The 18205-nt window shown below is 33.8% G+C and overlaps 3 protein-coding genes across 3 annotated transcripts; 2 read left to right on the top strand and 1 right to left on the bottom strand.

Moving 5' to 3' along the window:
- Positions 1-823: 823 nt before the first annotated feature.
- On the bottom strand, positions 824-2453 carry LOC120129891 (membrane-anchored ubiquitin-fold protein 5-like). Its single transcript, XM_039147286.1, has 3 exons — positions 1937-2453; positions 1315-1485; positions 824-943 (listed from the first exon to the last, which is right to left on the bottom strand). Exons 1-3 carry the CDS (start codon positions 2064-2066, stop codon positions 891-893), a joined length of 354 nt encoding a protein of 117 aa, XP_039003217.1. The 5' UTR covers positions 2067-2453; the 3' UTR covers positions 824-890.
- A 391-nt stretch (positions 2454-2844) lies between these two features.
- LOC120129958 (aspartic proteinase-like protein 1) lies at positions 2845-5541 on the top strand. The gene is made up of 5 exons (XM_039147342.1): positions 2845-2915; positions 3206-3269; positions 4413-4560; positions 4673-4744; positions 5219-5541. The coding sequence occupies exons 1-5, from the start codon at positions 2845-2847 to the stop codon at positions 5449-5451; spliced, it is 588 nt and encodes a 195-aa protein (XP_039003273.1). The 3' UTR covers positions 5452-5541.
- Positions 5542-8216: 2675 nt separating this feature from the next.
- On the top strand, positions 8217-8772 carry LOC120129957 (heavy metal-associated isoprenylated plant protein 24-like). Its single transcript, XM_039147341.1, has 2 exons — positions 8217-8370; positions 8492-8772. Exons 1-2 carry the CDS (start codon positions 8217-8219, stop codon positions 8770-8772), a joined length of 435 nt encoding a protein of 144 aa, XP_039003272.1.
- Positions 8773-18205: the final 9433 nt, after the last annotated feature.

The following is an 18205-nucleotide window of genomic DNA, read 5'->3' as shown; positions in this document are numbered from 1 at the left end:
GGCTCCAAGGCAAGAGCATCTTGTTGCTGTTAAAAGAATCTTGAGGTACTTGGTGGGAATAATTAACCATGGCCTGGTCATTGCACCTGCAGTAGCAGGATTCAATGTAGTGGCCTTCGCTGACGCTGACTGGGCTGCAAGTGCTGATGATTGCAAGTCTGTCTCAGGTTATTGTGTGTTTGTTGGTGACAACCTAGTGATGTGGAACTCTAAGAAACAAAAATCAGTTTCCAGGTCGACTATGGAAGCTGAGTACAGAAGTGTAGCAGATGTTACTGCTGAAACAATGTGAGTGAATACTCTTCTAAATGATTTGGGCGTTACAAGGAAGAAAACTCCTATAGTTTGGTGTGATAACAGCAGTGTTGTAGCCATGAAAGCAAATCCAATTTATCATGCGAAGAGTAAACATGTTGAACTCGATGTTCACTTTGTTCGTGAGAAGGTAGCGTTGAAGCAAGTGTTGGTGAATTATGTGCCAGGAAGTCATCAAGTTGCAGATGGTTTCACAAAGCCACTAGCAGCTGCTCGGTTTGAGGTGCTTAAGGCCAAGGTGAATGTGCAGCCTTTCCTTTGGGAAGAAGAAGAAGAAGTAGGGAGAATGTTGAATGATGAAGTTAGTAGTTTTGAATGATGAAGTTAGTAGTTGATGAGTATGGTTAGTTGTAGGAAGCTGTTATATTAGTTGTATGCAGTTACACGGTTACATAAGGTTGTTGTAAACTCTTGTTTAAATAGAGTAGTATAGTTCAATAAAGAATAACACATTCTGATTCAATACTTTGCTACTTTGCTGTGTTTCCAAATGCTGTATTTCCACATGGCAATTTCAACATAAAATAACAGGAAGTTTCTTTGAAGGAAGTGGCAACAGCAATCCCATTAGGCAGCTACAAGATTGTGCATAAACAGCTGCTTTTCTTTGGAGAATCATCTTGTTTCTCTGCGGATAAGATTTCACGAGTTAAGAACACGGATGTATACATTTTTGGCATATTAAAATTCACCTAAACACTTAAATGATACAAGTACTGCGTGGATATATGACTTGCTAGGTCCATAGTTTAAATGAGAGAAAAGAAGCATCGAAAACTAGTATGGATCTTATGAAATTCATGCACAAAATCAAATGAGAGAAATGATAGTTCTGGAGGCGATTCTTTTTGTTGGGAGAATGTTAATGCAAGTGTTCATTTTCGTCTTCAAACATAAACTCCAATGTCTTTTTAGAAGTTCTGTTTGTGCAAAGCTTCACTAACCGAAAATACAACAGCAGGTGTGTAACAAACCAAATACATAAGGGTCATTGGTTACCGTTGCTTTTGTTTGACAGAGGAAGGCGAAGAACAACATGCATCGTGATTACGCCGCTCGGAAATTCACCAAGCAGAAGTCTGCAGTCAGCAACTGTACTGTTGTTTTCAAGTATTTTTCCACCATTGATTAGCTTCACATCTTGTATTGTGTTTGGGCAATTTTCTTTGTCTACAAAACAGAGAAGAGTTTTCCATATGAAAACAGAATACGGTTATGTACCCCAATCACAATTTTGAAGGCCACTCGGGACAAGGAAAAGGGTTGCAGAGATACCTTCTGGTTAGGGTTTTCTAAGCTATATGTTATAACAATAAAACAACACAATAATTCAGATATAAATCATAGTAAGGGAGCATTTTAACAGGTAAAATGTTTCTGATGAGATTTAACAATTTGCCTTTGAGTTCCTATGGCATGGATCCAAGAATATAACACACTTTTCAGTTCACTAGACTATTTTGCAAGCATAAGGAACAATACAAGACTTTGTTTGAGACAGATCATTTTGATTTTCGAAATAATGAATAACAAAAGGACACTTTACATGATAAAAGTACAAAATCCATTGCATACAATTGATAAACAGGTGAAAAATGAAAAGAAAAGTTGAGCAATTAACCTTGGGGCCACTGAGCAAGTATTTTCTCTTTGAGAGATGCCACAGTGGTAGCTGGACTGTACTTGCTTGGACCAATGTCAGTTCCATCAGCAAGCCTGAATTTGAGCTCCACCAATTCTTCTCCAGCCATAGGTGAAATCGCTTGCCTCAAACTCTCACGCTAATCTCAACTAAACCCAGTTATTGTTTTTCTTTATCTTCAATCAGATTAACTGTTAAAAACCTCTTTTTTTTCCTGTGCAGAAGAAGTTAAAAACTTTGCTTCTTGTAGAGGGAAACAAACATTTGAGAAGAAACTACCAAAAAACCAGATGATTTTTTCTGCAGAAAAACAGTATGTTTTTTTCTGCAGAAAAACAGTATGTTTTTAGTGGTTTGATATCTACCTAAGAACTGGGACTGGTTAAAATTCAGAAATGTAGAATGAACAGATGAGAGGATGAAGATCAGAAGCTTTGCAACTTGATGTTGAAAGAAAGAATGGTGAGACCACACAAATGAACTTTTTAAAGTGAGTTTTATTTTTTTACCCAAATCTAACAAAAATCTAATGATATTATGTAGGATGTTAAACTTTCATTTTATCACCCTTAAGATAACCCCACTAAGTTATACTCCATCAAATGAAAATAAATGCAATTTATTAATTCATGTGGTGAATACAAAAATCATCTGTGTGAATGGAATGACATGTTTTACTCAGATTCTTCTTCTTTTCCTTTTCCTTTTTTGACTTAGATATTGGATTTTATGTGAAGTTCAACTTTTGGAATGTATAAAAATGTATAAAACAAGAAATTTCACTGTTCAATCAAAATAATGGAGATGTTATTATTGGTAGTATTTATTATGATATTTGATCAACTGTCTGTTGGTGACAGCAACGTTAGAAAAATTATGAATAATTTATGAGCAAGCCTGCCTTATCTGACTGGGTTTACCAGGACCACCACCAGTGGTGGACTAAAGAAACCCGCAGGTTGGCACCAAGATTCATGTTGATTCACTGCCAGATATTAAAGCCTGCAACATAAGAATTTCATGTAAAGTTTGCAGCTATTGATGGTAAAGATGAAATCAGTGAAGACAACTGTGCACATATGATTTCTGCCTGGAAAACAGAATCATACTTCAAAAACTAATAATACAGGAACGAAGAATCATTATCACAGAGATATAATTATGAAAAATGGAGAATCTGTCAACCATTTCATGTTTAATTCTATACCTTTTACTTTATTTTAATGTGTGGTGACAAAACTTGTGCAGATGCTTGGTGTTGACAGATGCTTTGGGTTTGGAACGGCAGCCACAATTCCACCTCACCACCTATGTTAATCGGATTTAGGTGTCACGTTTCATATTCAAATTTAAATAAGTGTCCAAATCTGAGACCAATTCAGCTTTTTTATGCCAATGACAGGTAAACTGGAAACAGTCAAAATTGAAGATTCCTGGCAAGATAGCAATCCTGCCCACCCCATGAACAAGGGACAGATGATGAAACTTGGCAGTCAAATTTGAAGATGTTGATGATGGAAGAAACTAAAATGTCAAATCCTTTATCTACCATTTAGGTTTTTTCTCCATCCCATCTTCCGTTTGCAAATTATTACAGGTGTTAAAAAGAGAAATATCATATAATAAGTTTGTTAGTGCTGCTATGACACAATAGCAAGGTGAAACATGCGACATATCTGCTATATATGTTTTAAAACTTTTTCCCTTTGATTAATGAAGTACAAAGGATAACAAAAATTAAGGTTAAAAGAAAGACATCAAAATCACGTTGGGGGGTTCAACAATTGATACATGATTGGAGAGTAGGGAACAATTGTGTGGAAGAAAACATATGCTTTTGTGATAAGTGTTAGAGGATTTAGCATCTTTAATTACTTTGCATAATTGGAATTAGGTTCTACGACATTACAAGCTTCTACTTTCTCAACCCATTTCTTCTTCTTCTTTTTTTTTTTTTTTTTGGGATTTCCATTTTTTTAATTACAAAGAATTCATCACTTTCTGTAAGATAAGGATAAGAGCAAAAGTGCCATGAACCCACTGCTCCCCACTTTTCCATTTCGGACGTCTAACTTTGGTTCGATATTTTTGACAACATATTAGAGGAAAAATTAACGAGTAAAACTTGAGTGTCAGTCTTACCTCAAAAATATATATGTAAATATTTAAGCTAAAACTTATATAGTGTGTTTTATTAAATAAATTCATAAGATTTTTGTTCTTTTACACCTCCCTCTCTTCCAGGATGTGGATTCTATACCCATTAGAATAAAAAATCTATTATTAAAGATTAGGGTAAACTATATATTTAATCACTCAACTATTACTTAGTTCCGTTTTAGTCACCCAACTATTTTTTTTCTTCTCAAAATCATACATAATATTACGTTTTGGTCAGCCGCCATTAAAAATAAAGAAAGTTGTTAGTATCTTTTCATTTGTTAGTATCTTTTAGATTTTCGGTTTCCGAGCATACTCTAGGCTGCTCCTAAAATTTTATCTTTTTGAAGGAAACGTAAATTGTCTTGACATTGTTGAGCAGGTATTTACAGTATTCTGTTTAACTGTTTTACGTGGAGAAGATGAATTTGGTGTTATCGGACGTGAGTCTATTCTCTGGCTTTTGGATGTCCTTGCATTATTTTATTGCTTTGCAATCTTCTAGCCACGTTGTGTGCATATTTTAATGACACTGGATGAACAAATGTGTTGCAGAAAACTTCATGACAGGCCATCACATTGTTTTTGATCGTGAAAATATGAAGTTGGGTTGGTCACGTTCCAACTGTAAGTAACAGAGTATATGTTTCCACCTTTTCTATTTGCTATATCATGCGTCTTGTTTATTTCTTTTGGGTTTATTTGTCTATATTTTATAACTGATTAGTTACAAGGCGTAAGAATGGAAATTGATAGGATGCTAAAGCCCTTGTTAATACAGTAGCTGCCTCTCATCATGCAATTCATTATTTTCTTCATCTAATGGTTGATGAATGAGTTCTTGATCAATCTTTGCGAATCCTGTTAAGCCTAATTATACAGAAGCTCTGTTAAGCCTAGCTTTGTGAATCCTATACTTAGTATTTATAGCTTGCTTGCTTACGTTACTTTTGTTTCCTGAAACGTCCGGTATTGATCATATTTTCTGTTGAGAAGCAGCGCTAGAGTTTCCCTATGCTTCAATTTTGCCTCTTTAAATCTTTCATTATGCAAAAGAAAATGTTCTTTCTTACCGAAGTGAATTCGAAATTGCACCGGCAGGTCAAGACGTGAGTGACAAATCAGGCATACATCTCGCACCACCTCCCAGTAGTGGATCTCAGATTCCATTGCCGACAAATGAGCAACAGCACAACAATAATACAGAAGCAGTTGTTCCAGCAGTCGCAGAAAGGGCTTCCACAAAGGCTTCTTGGGCTTCGCCACTGCAAATTCCCACCCTGCTCTGCATATTCAGTCCATTCCTACTGCTGCTGCTAAGGTTTTTACTTTAACCGTAACTCCATAATCATTTCTCATGTAAATCCTATCAATTCTTGTCAGCTTTACCAAATAAGGAACATCGTACCAATTTTTTTCTTTTAATTTTACGGATTGGGATTCATTGTAAAAGCTTTTTTTTTCCTCCTGGTAAATCTAAGTTGGGCATATTTTAGTTATAATAAGTGAAAAATAAATTCAAGTTTTTGTCAATCAGATTAACAACACCTAAAGCATGAGCGGAGAGTTATTTTCAAGATCTTGTAAAATATTCAATCAAGATTACCACAGGAGCATTTGATGTGATTTAAAATTGAATTTTATAATTTGTAACGTCAAATCTGATCTTTGTCGAAAGTAGAGGTGGACTCTATTGACGTTAACATAAAACATACCCCCAACAGGCAATAGCTGATAAATAATCCAAAGTGCCTTAAGCTAGGTTGAAAATTATGAAGGGAAAGATATTGATGAATCTGAAATGTTGTCAAATAGTAATTGATTCCCTTTCACCAAATATTGGTGGGGGGTCGATATTCAATAGCTGTGCCACGAAAATAAGGAGGCCAGATGTTAGGTTTTCATTCTTTATTCAATTTTTTAAATGATTAAATGGTTAATAAAATTAAATTCCATGAATTCATCCATCACTTGTTTTGGTTAAGAGTGAAAGAGAAATAATCAAACGAAAGGAAACATTGAATCTTGAATGTCAGCTTAAATACTTGATCGAGTAATACCATAATATGCTTTCATTTAAAATCAAACTCAAATTTTAAAAATAAAATGAATGTCAGATTCAAATTTCCAGTCAAACTTTTTAGGGTAAAGTGCACAAATGATCCTCCGAGTATAAGATACTATTTTATTGAGTCCCCTAACTATTAAAAATTAAAAAATAGTCCCCTGACTATAGAGAGCTGCTTTGTTGAGTCCCTCGGCTATTAAAAGTTACAAAATGATCACCCGACTATTCATTATGTTCCAAACTCATCATTTTCCATTAAAAAAAATAACAATCATCTGAACTGGAGATATTATAATCGTTTGAGATTATGAGAACATATTTTAATCATATCTCAGTAAGTATGTTAACACCCAACTCAGACCGTCGTTAATATTCTAACAAAAAAGGATGAGTTTGAAACATTATGAATAGTCGGTGACCATTTTTGTAACTTTTTATAGTCGAAGGACTCAATAAAGCAATTTCTTATAGTTAGAGGACCATTTTGTAACTTTACATAGTCCAGAGACTCAACAAAATAATATCCTATAGTCAAGGTACAGTTTGTGTAATTTACCCTATTTATGAAAAAGGTGAAAAGAAAATTTGTTTAGGCGTCATGGGCGCTGGGTGACCATGCTAATATGCTGCACTAATCTATAATTATGTAAAAGTTATCTCACAAATTTGGATTTTGCTGCTTCTTCACAAATAAGGCTGGATTTTAAAAGATAAAAAAAATATATAAAGATGATCGTCTAATTAATTAGATTGCAGAATAGGATGGACTCGTCAGATGTTAGAAAAGCCATTGCTACAAATATGATTAAAGTAATAATAAAACAAGATTTGTGTTTGAATATATTCATGTGCATTGAGGAAGGGGACCCTACATTCACAATTAGATTTGGATACATAAAATACAAGGTGGTAATTTAAAAATACAAAACCCTTTAAAGTTTGCGATTCTTATATTAATTCAAAGTTTTTCGATGTTTAATAATTATATTAACGAAATTAAAAGAGTTTAATGATTAAAAAAATATTATTATCTTTTAAAATTTTGGGTTGAAATAGTTATATATATAGATTATACTTAAATTATCTATAATTATAAAAAATATTATTATTTTTTGAAATTTTCAATTTAAATAATTACGTTTAAAAATATACATAAATTATTAACAATTAAAAAGATTCTAAACAAATAATAATATTATCTTTAATTATTAAAAAAATAATTATATCAACAATTTAATGTTCGTTTTGCTACAAACTCACCGCCAAAATCATAGAGTAATAATTTGTGAGAGATGGATGGCAACCAACAGGTTTATCCAGAGCAACCCCACTTTGAGTCTTCCATATCCACGTGTGTCTCTGGTCTTCCTAGTGCGTGGCAACTTCTGATGTCATTCAAAGCACAACATGTCTTATTACGAGTCCTTCATTATTGAGCACATTGATTGGGGGGGGGGGGGGGGGAAACAACAACATGAAAACCAAGTTTTCCATATTCAATGCATGGGTTTGTATTTTAATTCGCTAAAGACGTATAGTAAATCCAATAATATTTTTAACAAAATTGAAACTATTTATTTTTAACTTCAAAAATAATTATGAAATATTTCGTTTTCTATATTTTTATTAATTTTCCCCCAAGGGTAGTTAAAACTGCTTTACTTTGTATCTGTTCATATAAAAAAAGAGCAAGAGTAGTTAAAGAAGTTTCTGGGAGAAACCATTTCATGATATCTTAGTAGTGAAATTAAATTAAAGTCATCTCAAACAAACTATTTTAATTCTAAATTTGTTTTAAATTTAATTTCCTTTTTAAGAACGCGTTTACTTTCGTCACTATAAAACCCATAGAAGCTAAGCTAGTGACGACCTGTTACCTTCTTCCTCCCTCTCCAGTCTTTACTATTTCAGACCAAACAAACAAAAGTGTGGAGTACTCATTCTCTTCAACCAAGCTCCATTAAGTCTATCTCTTCTCTTGTTTAGATCAACAAACTCTTCATTCTGAAGCTGTATCCGAGTTAAGTCAAAATGGGAGTTGAAGGCACCTTGGATTACATCTCTGATTTGCTCAGCAACATGAAGAAGAAAAAGAAGAAGCAAACTCAAACCGTAGATCTCAAAATAAGGATGGATTGTGAAGGTTGTGCCCGTAAGGTCAAGAAGGTGCTCTCTGGAGTGAAGGGTAATTATAATACTCCATAATTCAGTTGAATCATTTTGATTCTAGTATGGTGACATTTTCATTTCTTTTATTGGTTAAACACAATTTTTTGTTTTTGGTTTTGCGGGGGCCAAGTCTGTAGACGTGGACTTGAAGCAGCAAAAGGCGACGGTGACGGGTTACGTGGACCCAAAGAAAGTGCTGGCGGCGGCGCAGACGACCAAGAAAAAGGTGGAGTTGTGGCCTTATGTGCCGTACACGATGGTGGCGAACCCTTACGTGGCTCAAGCTTATGACAAGAAGGCACCACCCAATCACGTGAGGAAAGTTGCTGACCCTTCCAAAATCACTGAGACCACCGTGGACGACCGCTACTCCATCATGTTCAGTGACGAAAACCCTAATGCTTGCTCCGTCATGTAATAATAAATGAAAACTATCAACATATAAGTGGATTAATGTAAAGTTTTCATTTGCAGTATATATTAATCTCGATAAACCTTTGCATTAAGTTTCTTCGTGACAACATTTTTTAAAAAAAAACTTTATTTTCTTGAAGAATAATTTATGCTATGATTTGACCAAATGGGGAGCTATGCTACAACTTTTTATTAGATATCTATAACATCTTTTCCAGTCTTCTAAAATAAAAAAGAGTATTCATTGAAAACAATCTTTTAACCATAAACTGTTAAATACTAATTCAATTGATGTAGTTATTATTACAATAAAAATATTTAATTAAAATTTTAAAAATATATTGATGATCAATAATATTTGAATGAATACAACAATGACCCAAAGAAGGCAACATGAAGAGCATGACAAATAAGGGACAATCAAAATACAAGAGACCGGGTAACAAACAGAAGGTCATCACATCATATGGAGAGAATCAATCAACACAATCGTGAACGACACATGGACTATGATTTTACTTCTTTTAATTTATTGGTTTGTATATGTTGTGTACTTTGTTAACCTTTATTTCATTTTTTTCTAATATTAAGGAAATGTAATTTTGATTGTATCCAATCCCCCCCCCTCTAACATTGACTATGGTTGTTTGTTTTGGTTGAATAATAAATTTGTCTGAATCAGGAAATAATAACAACATAATAAAGCTTGTTTTTGTAGGAAATACATAAATTTTGTTAGTACAGCTACAAGTTTTAAAGTGCAAGAAACTTTTATGTCATGCTTTGTGTTTAGATTTTAAAGTCCATTCCATCAATTCAAAATTATGTCATTTCCTTTTGTTCAATTTGTATTTGTCACTTTGTACACCTACACAGAGTTATTATTTGTCATAACCAATGTTTACATTTGATAGTTTTGAATATAATATAAAATATAAGGCAATAAACATGACACTTGGAGGGATTGATACACACATTAGTTAATAATTTAGTTAAAATGATTGCTAAAACACACACATCAAATGAAATACGTACACGAGTTATAAGATTTACAATTACACTTATATTATGTCACGGGTGCGATCAAATCCCCTTTTAAATGTTAATCCCACAACTCTAATGTAATGAAGATAATATTCTTTTCAAGTTAATGAAAACATTTTATTAAAAGTAGAGATGGTTGGTAATACTATTTCAATTCATTGATATTTTTATGTTATATTTTGTTAAAATATATATTTTTAAGGATAGATCGAAAGAGATAGATAGAGACAATAATTTTACTAAATTGTTTTTATTTTGTCCTCCATATACTCCAACAACTCATGTTATCTGAACATCAGTGATGAACAAAAACCAAACAAATGTAGAAGAAACTGTTGAAAATTAAACAAGTGGCCAACCACTTTTCGGTGGGATTTTGGCAGCACTTAATTTCGGTGCAAGTGGTGCAAATGACAACCAATTTTGTTGAATTTTTGTAATGGGTAAATTGAAAATTTAGTCATTGCAATTTAGGGTATTTACAAATTAGTCCTTAAACTTTAACTATAAATACCCTAGCTTATTTAGCTTCAAAACCATCCCAAATCATTCTAGCTTTCTCCCAATACTAGAGAATTTAGAGAGTTTCTTGAGAGTTGTTTTCTCCTTTTTATGAAGAGAGATTTATCATTGTTTCTTCTTGGTAGATCGAGAGAAGTTGTAATTCCTATTTTCTAATAGTGAAATTCTTCTACCGTTGCCCGTGGTTTTTACCCTATATTATTTAGGGGGTTTTCACGTAAAATTTGTGTCTCTTTTATCTTCATTTTTATTTTCTCAAATTATCAGTTGCGATTTTATTATATCCGATAGCCGTCTTCCGCAACAATTGGTTTTAGAGCCAGATTTGAGTGTGTAATATATGTTTATTATCTTTGTTGTTGCCACCAAAAGGTGAATCATCCAACATAAGAAAGTAAAAGATATTACCTATTCTTTGAAGGTTCCAGAGAACTATTCACGATAGTGAAATAGTGGGAGTTATCCGTAATAGAAGCTATGACAACGAAATTTGATATTGAAAAATTCAATGGGAGAAATTTCTCATTGTGGAAATTGAAGATGAAGGCCATCCTGTGGAAAGACGGATGTTTAGCAGCTATCAGTGAAATGCCAGTAGATTTCACACATGACAACAAATGGATTGAAATGGACAGAAATGCTATAGAAAACTTTCATCTAACATTAGCAGATAAAGTATTGTCAAGCATCGAGGAGAAGAAGACAGCTAAGGAGATATGAGATCATCTCACCAAACTGTACGAGGCCACATCGATGCGCAATAAAATTTTCCTTAAGAGGAAATTGTACACTCTCCGGATGCCATAATCTACTTCAGTGACGGAGCACTTAAACACGCTGAACACTTTATTTTCTCAACTTACATCCTTAAGATGCACAACAGGAGAGAAAGAACGTGTTGAACTTCTACTTCAAAGTCTTCATGATTCATATGATCAACTCATCATCAACTTGACAAACAGTAATGTCACCAGTCTAGTCTTCGATGACGTTGCGACTGCTGTTCTCCAAGAATGCAACAAGCAGAAGCGTTGACAACGATGAGAGGGAGATCAACAGAACATGGCCAAAGTAGCAGTCACAAACATGGTAGATCAAAGTCGAGAAGCAAGAAGAATTTAAAGTGCTACAACTGTGGAAAGAAGAGTCACTTGAAGAAAGATTGTTGGAGTCTACATAAAAACTCCAATCTACAAGGCAATACAGCAAACACTTCAGATGATGGAGATGATCTATGTTATGAAGTGTCAACCACCGTGGAAGGTAGAAAGAGATATATAGATATATGGCTTATTGATTCGGGAGCAACATATCACATGACCTCAAGAAGAGAATGGTTCCATCATTATGAACTTATCTCAGGAGGATCTATGTATAGTTGCAATGATCATGCCTTAGAGATCGTTAGCGTGGGAACCATCAAATTGAAGATGTATGATGGAACAATCAAAATTTTTCGAGATGTGCGGCACGTGAAAGGCCTGAAGAAAAATTTATTATCCTACAGATTGTTGGATAATAATGCAAGCAAGATTGAAATACGGAAAGAAATCAAGAATGTGTTCCGTGGAGCGCTTGTGGTGTTGAAAGGCGAAAATATAGCTGCAAACTTGTACATGCTGAAGGGAGAGACTTTGGTAGAAGCAGAAGCCTCAGTTTCCTCATGTAGTTCAGATTCTACAATGCTATGGCATCAGAAACTTGAACACATGTCAGAACAAGGAATGAAAGTCCTTGTGGAACAAAAGCTACTTCCAGGCTTAACAAATGTATCACTTCCTTTGTGTGAGCATTGCATAACAAGTAAGTAACACCGGTTGAAATTTAACACATCAAATTCTAGAGGAAAAAGTGTTCTATAATTGGTTCACTATGACGTATGGAAAGCACCAGTTACATCCCTAGGCAGAGCAAAATATTTTCTCATTTATTGATGATTACTCTAGGAGATGTTGGGTGTACCCTATTAAGAAGAAGTCATATGTGGTTTCAACTTTCAAAAACTTCAAGGCGCGGGTGGAACTTGATTATGGAAATAAGATCAAGTGTTTCAGAATAGATAATGGAGGAGAATACACAAGTGAAGAATTTGATGACTTTTGCTGGAAAGAAGACATCAAAAGACAGTTCACAATGGTGAATACTCCTCAACAAAATGGAGTGGCAGAGCGGATGAACAGAACCTTGTTAGAAAGAACAAGAGCAATGTTGAGGGATGCATGCCTAGAAAAATCATTCTGGGCATAAGCAGTCAATACCGCCTGTTATTTGGTGAATCGAGCTCTATCAACTGCAATAGAGCTGAAGACACCAATAGAGATGTGGACTGGTAAACCAGCTGATTATTCAAACCTCCATATATTTGGAAGTATTGTGTACGTGATGTACAACTCCCAAGAAATTTCAAAGTTGGATCCAAAATCCAGGAAATGCAAATTCTTGGGATATGCTGATGGTGTAAAGTGGTATCGTTTGTGGGATCCCACTGCCCGCAAAGTGATCATCAGCAGGGATGATATCTTTGTAGAAGATAAACTACAAAGAAAAGAAGACGATGATAGCGCTGAAAAGTCAGAGACTACATAAATACATTTGGAAAAGGAGTTTGAACAAGGAGATTCTTCTGAAGCAGAACCAACACATGATGAACAAGAACCAGAGAGTTCTGAAGCTCCAAAAACTCGTCAATCAGATCGTGTGAGAAGACGTCCCAATTGGAACTCAGATTATCTTATAGAAGGTAATATTGCATACTGTCTATTAACAGAGGACGGTGAGCCATCAACATACCAGGAGGCAATAAACAACTCAGATGCTTCACTGTGGATGATGGCAATGCAAGAAGAAATTAAAGCCCTTAATAAAAATAATACATGAGACCTTGTGCCACTACCACAAGGAAGGAAGCCAATTGGTAATAAATGGGTCTTCAAAATCAAGCGAAATGGTGACGATCAAGTGGAGTGGTACGTGCAAGACTGGTGGTCAAAGGATATGCTAAAAAAGAAGGTATTGATTTCAATAAAATCTTTTCTCATGTGGTTCAACTAACAACAGTTCGAATAGTCTTGGCAATGTGTGTTACATTTAACTTACATCTAGAGTAGCTAGATGTTAAAACAGCTTTTCTTCATGGAAATCTTGAAAAAGAAATTTACATGCTCCAGCCTGAAGGTTTTGAAGAAGAAGAAAAGAAGAACTTGGTTTGCAGGTTGAACAAATATCTGTGTGGTCTAAAGCAGGCGCCGAGGTGTTGGTATAAGAGATTTAATTCTTTCATTATGTTCCTTGGATACAACAGAACTAATATAGACCCTTGTGCTTATTTCAAGAGGTCTGGTGATAACGATTTTGTTATATTTTTGTTGTATGTGGATGACATATTGGTTGCAGGACCCAACAAAGATCATATTGAAGAATTGAAGGCACAACTGGCTAGGGAATTTGAAATGAAGGACTTGGGATCAACAAACAAGATTCTAGGGATGCAAATTCACTGAGACAGAAGTAATAAGAAGTTTGGCTTTCACAAAAGAATTACTTAAAAAAGATCTTGTCAGGATTCAATATGCAAGATTGTAAGCCAATTTCTACCCCTTTTCCTATTAACTTCAAATTATCCTCCAGTATGAGTCCTAGCAGTGAAGAAGAGATGATGGAGATGTCTCGAGTGTCGTATGCATTGGCAGTGGGAAGTTTAATGTTCATTATGATATGCACAAGACCAGACATTGCACAAACAGTGGAGTGGTTAGTAGGTACATGGCGAATCGAGGCAAAGAGTATTGGAATACAATAAAGAGGATCCTGAGATACATCAAAGGGACCTCAAATGTTGCATTATGTTACGGAGGATCAAATTTACTAATCAATGGGTATGTCGATTCTGACTATGCAGTAATTTGGATAAAAGCAAATCTACCACAGGATATGTGTTCAAAGTTGCTGGTGGAGCTGTAAGCTGGGTTTCAAAATTGCAGTCAGTTGTGGCTACATCCACAACAGGGGCAGAATATGTAGCAGCTACACAAGCCAGTAAAGAAGCAATCTGGTTGAAGATGCTATTGGAGGAGCTTGGGCACAATCAAGAGTATGTCTCTCTGTTTTCTAACAGTCAAAGCGCCTTGCATCTAGCAAGGAATCCAGCATTTCGTTCAAGGATAAAGAACATACGAGTTCAGTACCATTTCATTCGTGAAAAGGTGGAAGAAGGGATGGTAGATATGCAGAAGATCCATACCAAAGACAATATAGCAGATTTCATAACGAAGGCGATCAATGCTGATAAATTTATTTGGTGACGATCCTCTTGTGGCCTGTTAGAGATGTAAGCAACATGATGGTACAAGGTAGAAAGAATGATATAAAGATATGATTGTTTCAATCAAATCTTCAAGAGAGAGATTGTTGAAAATTAAATAAGTGGCCAACCATTTTTCGGTGGGATTTTGGCAGCACTTAATTTTGGTGCAAGTGGTGCAAATGACAACCAATTTTGTTAAATTTTTGTAACGGGTAAATTGAAAATTTAGTCATTGTAATTTAGGGTATTTATAAATTAGTCCTTAAGCTTTAACTATAAATACCCTAGCTCATTTAGCTTCAAAACCATCCCAAATCATTCTAGTTTTCTCCCAATACTAGAGAATTTAGAGAGTTTCTTGAGAGTTGTTTTCTCTTTTTTATGAAGAGAGATTTATCATTGTTTTCTCCTTGGTAGATCGAGAGAAGTTGTAATTCCTATTTTCTCATAGTGAAATTCTTCTACCGTTGCCTGTGGTTTTTACCCTATATTATTTAGGGGTTTTCCACCTAAAATTTGTGTCTCTTTTATCTTCATTTTTATTTTCTCAAATTATCAGTTGTGATTTTTCTCTATCCGATAGCCGTCTTCTGCAATAGAAACAGTGTAAAAGAAAAATATTAAACTCGTAAAATGTAACATATCAGAAATATTTTATTTATTTTTGACTTAACCCAATGACTGAATACAACATACAATATATTGCCCTCAGTAGGTTATAACAGCCTAACTGTGTAACAGTCAGGTTAAGGGTCTAACCGATTCCGTATACTCTAACATGTTCATCATATTTACAGCGAGGTTATTTAGATGATTAATACGCTTTCCAAAATAAGACTCATCTCTGATAATGATTAGGGGTACTTAATGAGTTGAGCAACTCGTGAGCAGTTCGAGCTCGATTCAGTCTAAACTCGGTCAAAATTCGATTAGGATTGACTGTACTTGAACTTGAGATATGAACGAATTGAATCGAGCAAAGGCCAACTCAATTCAATAAGTTTGAGAGTAGCTCATTAATTTTTTTATAATTTTTTAGTAATTATTTTAAAAAAATATTAATTTACTAATAGATAATGAAAAAGATGATAAATTACAAATCTATTAATTTTCTAATAAAAATATTAAATTATTAATTAATAATTATTATTTTACTATACCCAGAATCAAATTTTAAATTATTATTTTAATATATTTGTGGATTGTTATTTTGAAGTTTAGACTTTCAAATTACTTCATACACTCTTTCGATAATTTTGAATTAAATTTATTAATTTATGTTTATATTAAATTTTACATAGTTTAGTAGATTTTACCTATAGTTAAAAAAACAAGGTAAAATTTTCGGTGAGTTTAACGAACAATGTGCTTAATGAGCAACGAACTTAACAAGTAATGAGCTTAACGAGCAACGAGTCGAGCAACAAGTTTTTTTAACGAGCACAAGTTGAGTAAAATTTTAACGAGCTTAACGAGTAACGAGTCAAGTCGAGCAACAAAATTTTTTAACGAGCACGAGTCAAGCACTACCCAACTCGCAATCAACTCACTGGATAAACACCCCTAATGATGATGACTATTAATATTAAACCCATCACGATTGAGGGCTTTTGGTGCAACCAATAAAAGTATCCAGGAATTTTACCCAAAAACAATATCATAGTTTGAAATTAATAAATAAATCCACATTATTCATAAATAATTTATTGTCATTTCCTTCATTAAAATATTTTTTTTATATTATTTAAAACCCTTTTTATATGAATTAAGTTAGTTTTATTAAAAGAGAAAAATATTTAAAATTATAAAAACGTTTGTAAACTAAACACATATTATAATATTTTCCTACAACTAATGACATAATAAACTAGTCATACAAAGACCATAAAAATAAAAGATTAAACTCATAAAAAACTCGTACAAAAGACAGATATGAACAAATATGACTATATAGATAAACAAGCCACAAAAGGGAATTAAACTACTAAAAGATCTTCGACAATCACATATCAGAATCGAGCATCATAAGAAAACTGTCTGTGAATACAAATCACATATCCAAGTCTAATATGAGGGTCCAAAGTAGGGAAAATCAAAAGGATAACATATCAGTGTCATCTTAATCAGTCGATGTAACGTCAATTTCAACCCTAAAAAAACTAAATGAAAAAATAGCTAAACAACTGGAAATTTACTATCAAGACAAAGGAAAACATGTTATAAAAATAGAACAATTCAAATTTTATTAACCATTTATTTGGTTAAACAATTATCGGACCTTAATTAAATTCTAATCTAAGCCCAAATGCCTCCGAGAAGACTGAGTCACCGAGATTCATCTACAAGAAAGAAGGGCGAAAACGCATTTGAAGATCCACAACTTTCACATATCCACCCCATATTTCTAATTTTTTTATTAATATGAGATAATTATTGTAACACCCCTACCCGTACCCGACCCAGATACGAGTCCGACATGTTACATTAATTTTACAAAACAATATACTTATACAAAAATAGTAGAAAAATTTAAACTTATATTAAGAAACCAAATAATTTACATAAGTTCAATACAAAAAGCTCACAAACTCATCAGAGCATTTAAAACTTAAACTTTTAATTACATGCCAACATGGATTTCTATAATAAAATAATCTACTGTTTAAGTTGCTTCTGATCTAATATCTAAAGAAGTGATGCTATCCCAGCTGCCTATTCTTGTTCGGTTGATTTCCTTGATCCTACGTGTGAAACACTCACACGCTAAGTTATCGACTTAGTGAGGCATAATATATATTGAAATGTAGTATTATGCAATCATATATTCATTCAATGCAACCTACATAGTCATGCATTTCACACATAGAACTTATCACAGTATTTAATATGAATTCATATTACATCTTTCATTAGCCCATGATACAATACTGAGAACTTAAGGTATGTGAGTACATTCAGGCTGTGCACAATTGCTGTCACCACGGCTCGTATAAAATGCACCAAAGTGTCGCGTAGGAATGCACCGAAGTGCCATATAAAATTTCCCGAAAGACCGCATAGAAATCTCCTTAAGAACCATATATATATTCCAAAGGACCAAATATGTGTCGCAAGAATCTCATATATGTTCCCAAGGATTACATATATGTCCCGAAGGACCACGTAGAACCCTCGACTCTTGGCATGCCAATTATACCTATAGCTCTCATTTACATAACATGAACTTTTCACAATTCACATATTATATATCTCATATATATATAAGTTCATAGATTTTTTCACATAGTTCATGTAAACTTCTCATACATAATCACTTAGATCATTGTCTTATAATGCATATCATATGAGTTCATGTCATACATCATATCATGTAATGCAATCAAGACATGTTTAAACCATACCATTCATGATTATGCTTCTACTTATGCGATCATATACTAATTATGTCGGAAATAGACTCGTCACAAGTATAATTTCCATATTACATTATCTATATTCTACAAATGTGTACTCACCTTAGCCTCATTATTCCAAGCAACACCTATATCTCTTTGTCTTTTCCTCGATC

Source organism: Hibiscus syriacus, unplaced genomic scaffold (genome assembly GCF_006381635.1).
Source record: "Hibiscus syriacus cultivar Baekdansim isolate YM2019G1 unplaced genomic scaffold, ASM638163v2 tig00110505_pilon, whole genome shotgun sequence".
NCBI lineage: Eukaryota > Viridiplantae > Streptophyta > Magnoliopsida > Malvales > Malvaceae > Hibiscus > Hibiscus syriacus.
The sequence above is the reverse complement of the archived record's forward strand: the minus strand, read 5'-3'. Positions and strand labels throughout refer to the sequence as shown.

What these genes read in the sequence shown, in the direction of transcription:
- LOC120129891 (XM_039147286.1), bottom strand. Translation starts at nt 2,066, where the DNA reads ATGGCTGGAGAAGAATTGGTGGAGCTCAAATTCAGGCTTGCTGATGGA. An exon ending in ACTTGCTCAGTGGCCCCAAG is followed by an intron (nt 1,486 to 1,936) that starts GTTAATTGCTCA and finishes TCTGTTTTGTAG; the next exon opens with ACAAAGAAAATTGCCCAAAC. An exon ending in TCTGTCAAACAAAAGCAACG is followed by an intron (nt 944 to 1,314) that starts GTAACCAATGAC and finishes TCTTATCCGCAG; the next exon opens with AGAAACAAGATGATTCTCCA.
- LOC120129958 (XM_039147342.1), top strand. Translation starts at nt 2,845, where the DNA reads ATGAGCAAGCCTGCCTTATCTGACTGGGTTTACCAGGACCACCACCAG. An exon ending in TGGACTAAAGAAACCCGCAG is followed by an intron (nt 2,916 to 3,205) that starts GTTGGCACCAAG and finishes AAACTTGTGCAG; the next exon opens with ATGCTTGGTGTTGACAGATG. An exon ending in AATTCCACCTCACCACCTAT is followed by an intron (nt 3,270 to 4,412) that starts GTTAATCGGATT and finishes AGTATCTTTTAG; the next exon opens with ATTTTCGGTTTCCGAGCATA.
- LOC120129957 (XM_039147341.1), top strand. Translation starts at nt 8,217, where the DNA reads ATGGGAGTTGAAGGCACCTTGGATTACATCTCTGATTTGCTCAGCAAC. An exon ending in GGTGCTCTCTGGAGTGAAGG is followed by an intron (nt 8,371 to 8,491) that starts GTAATTATAATA and finishes CCAAGTCTGTAG; the next exon opens with ACGTGGACTTGAAGCAGCAA.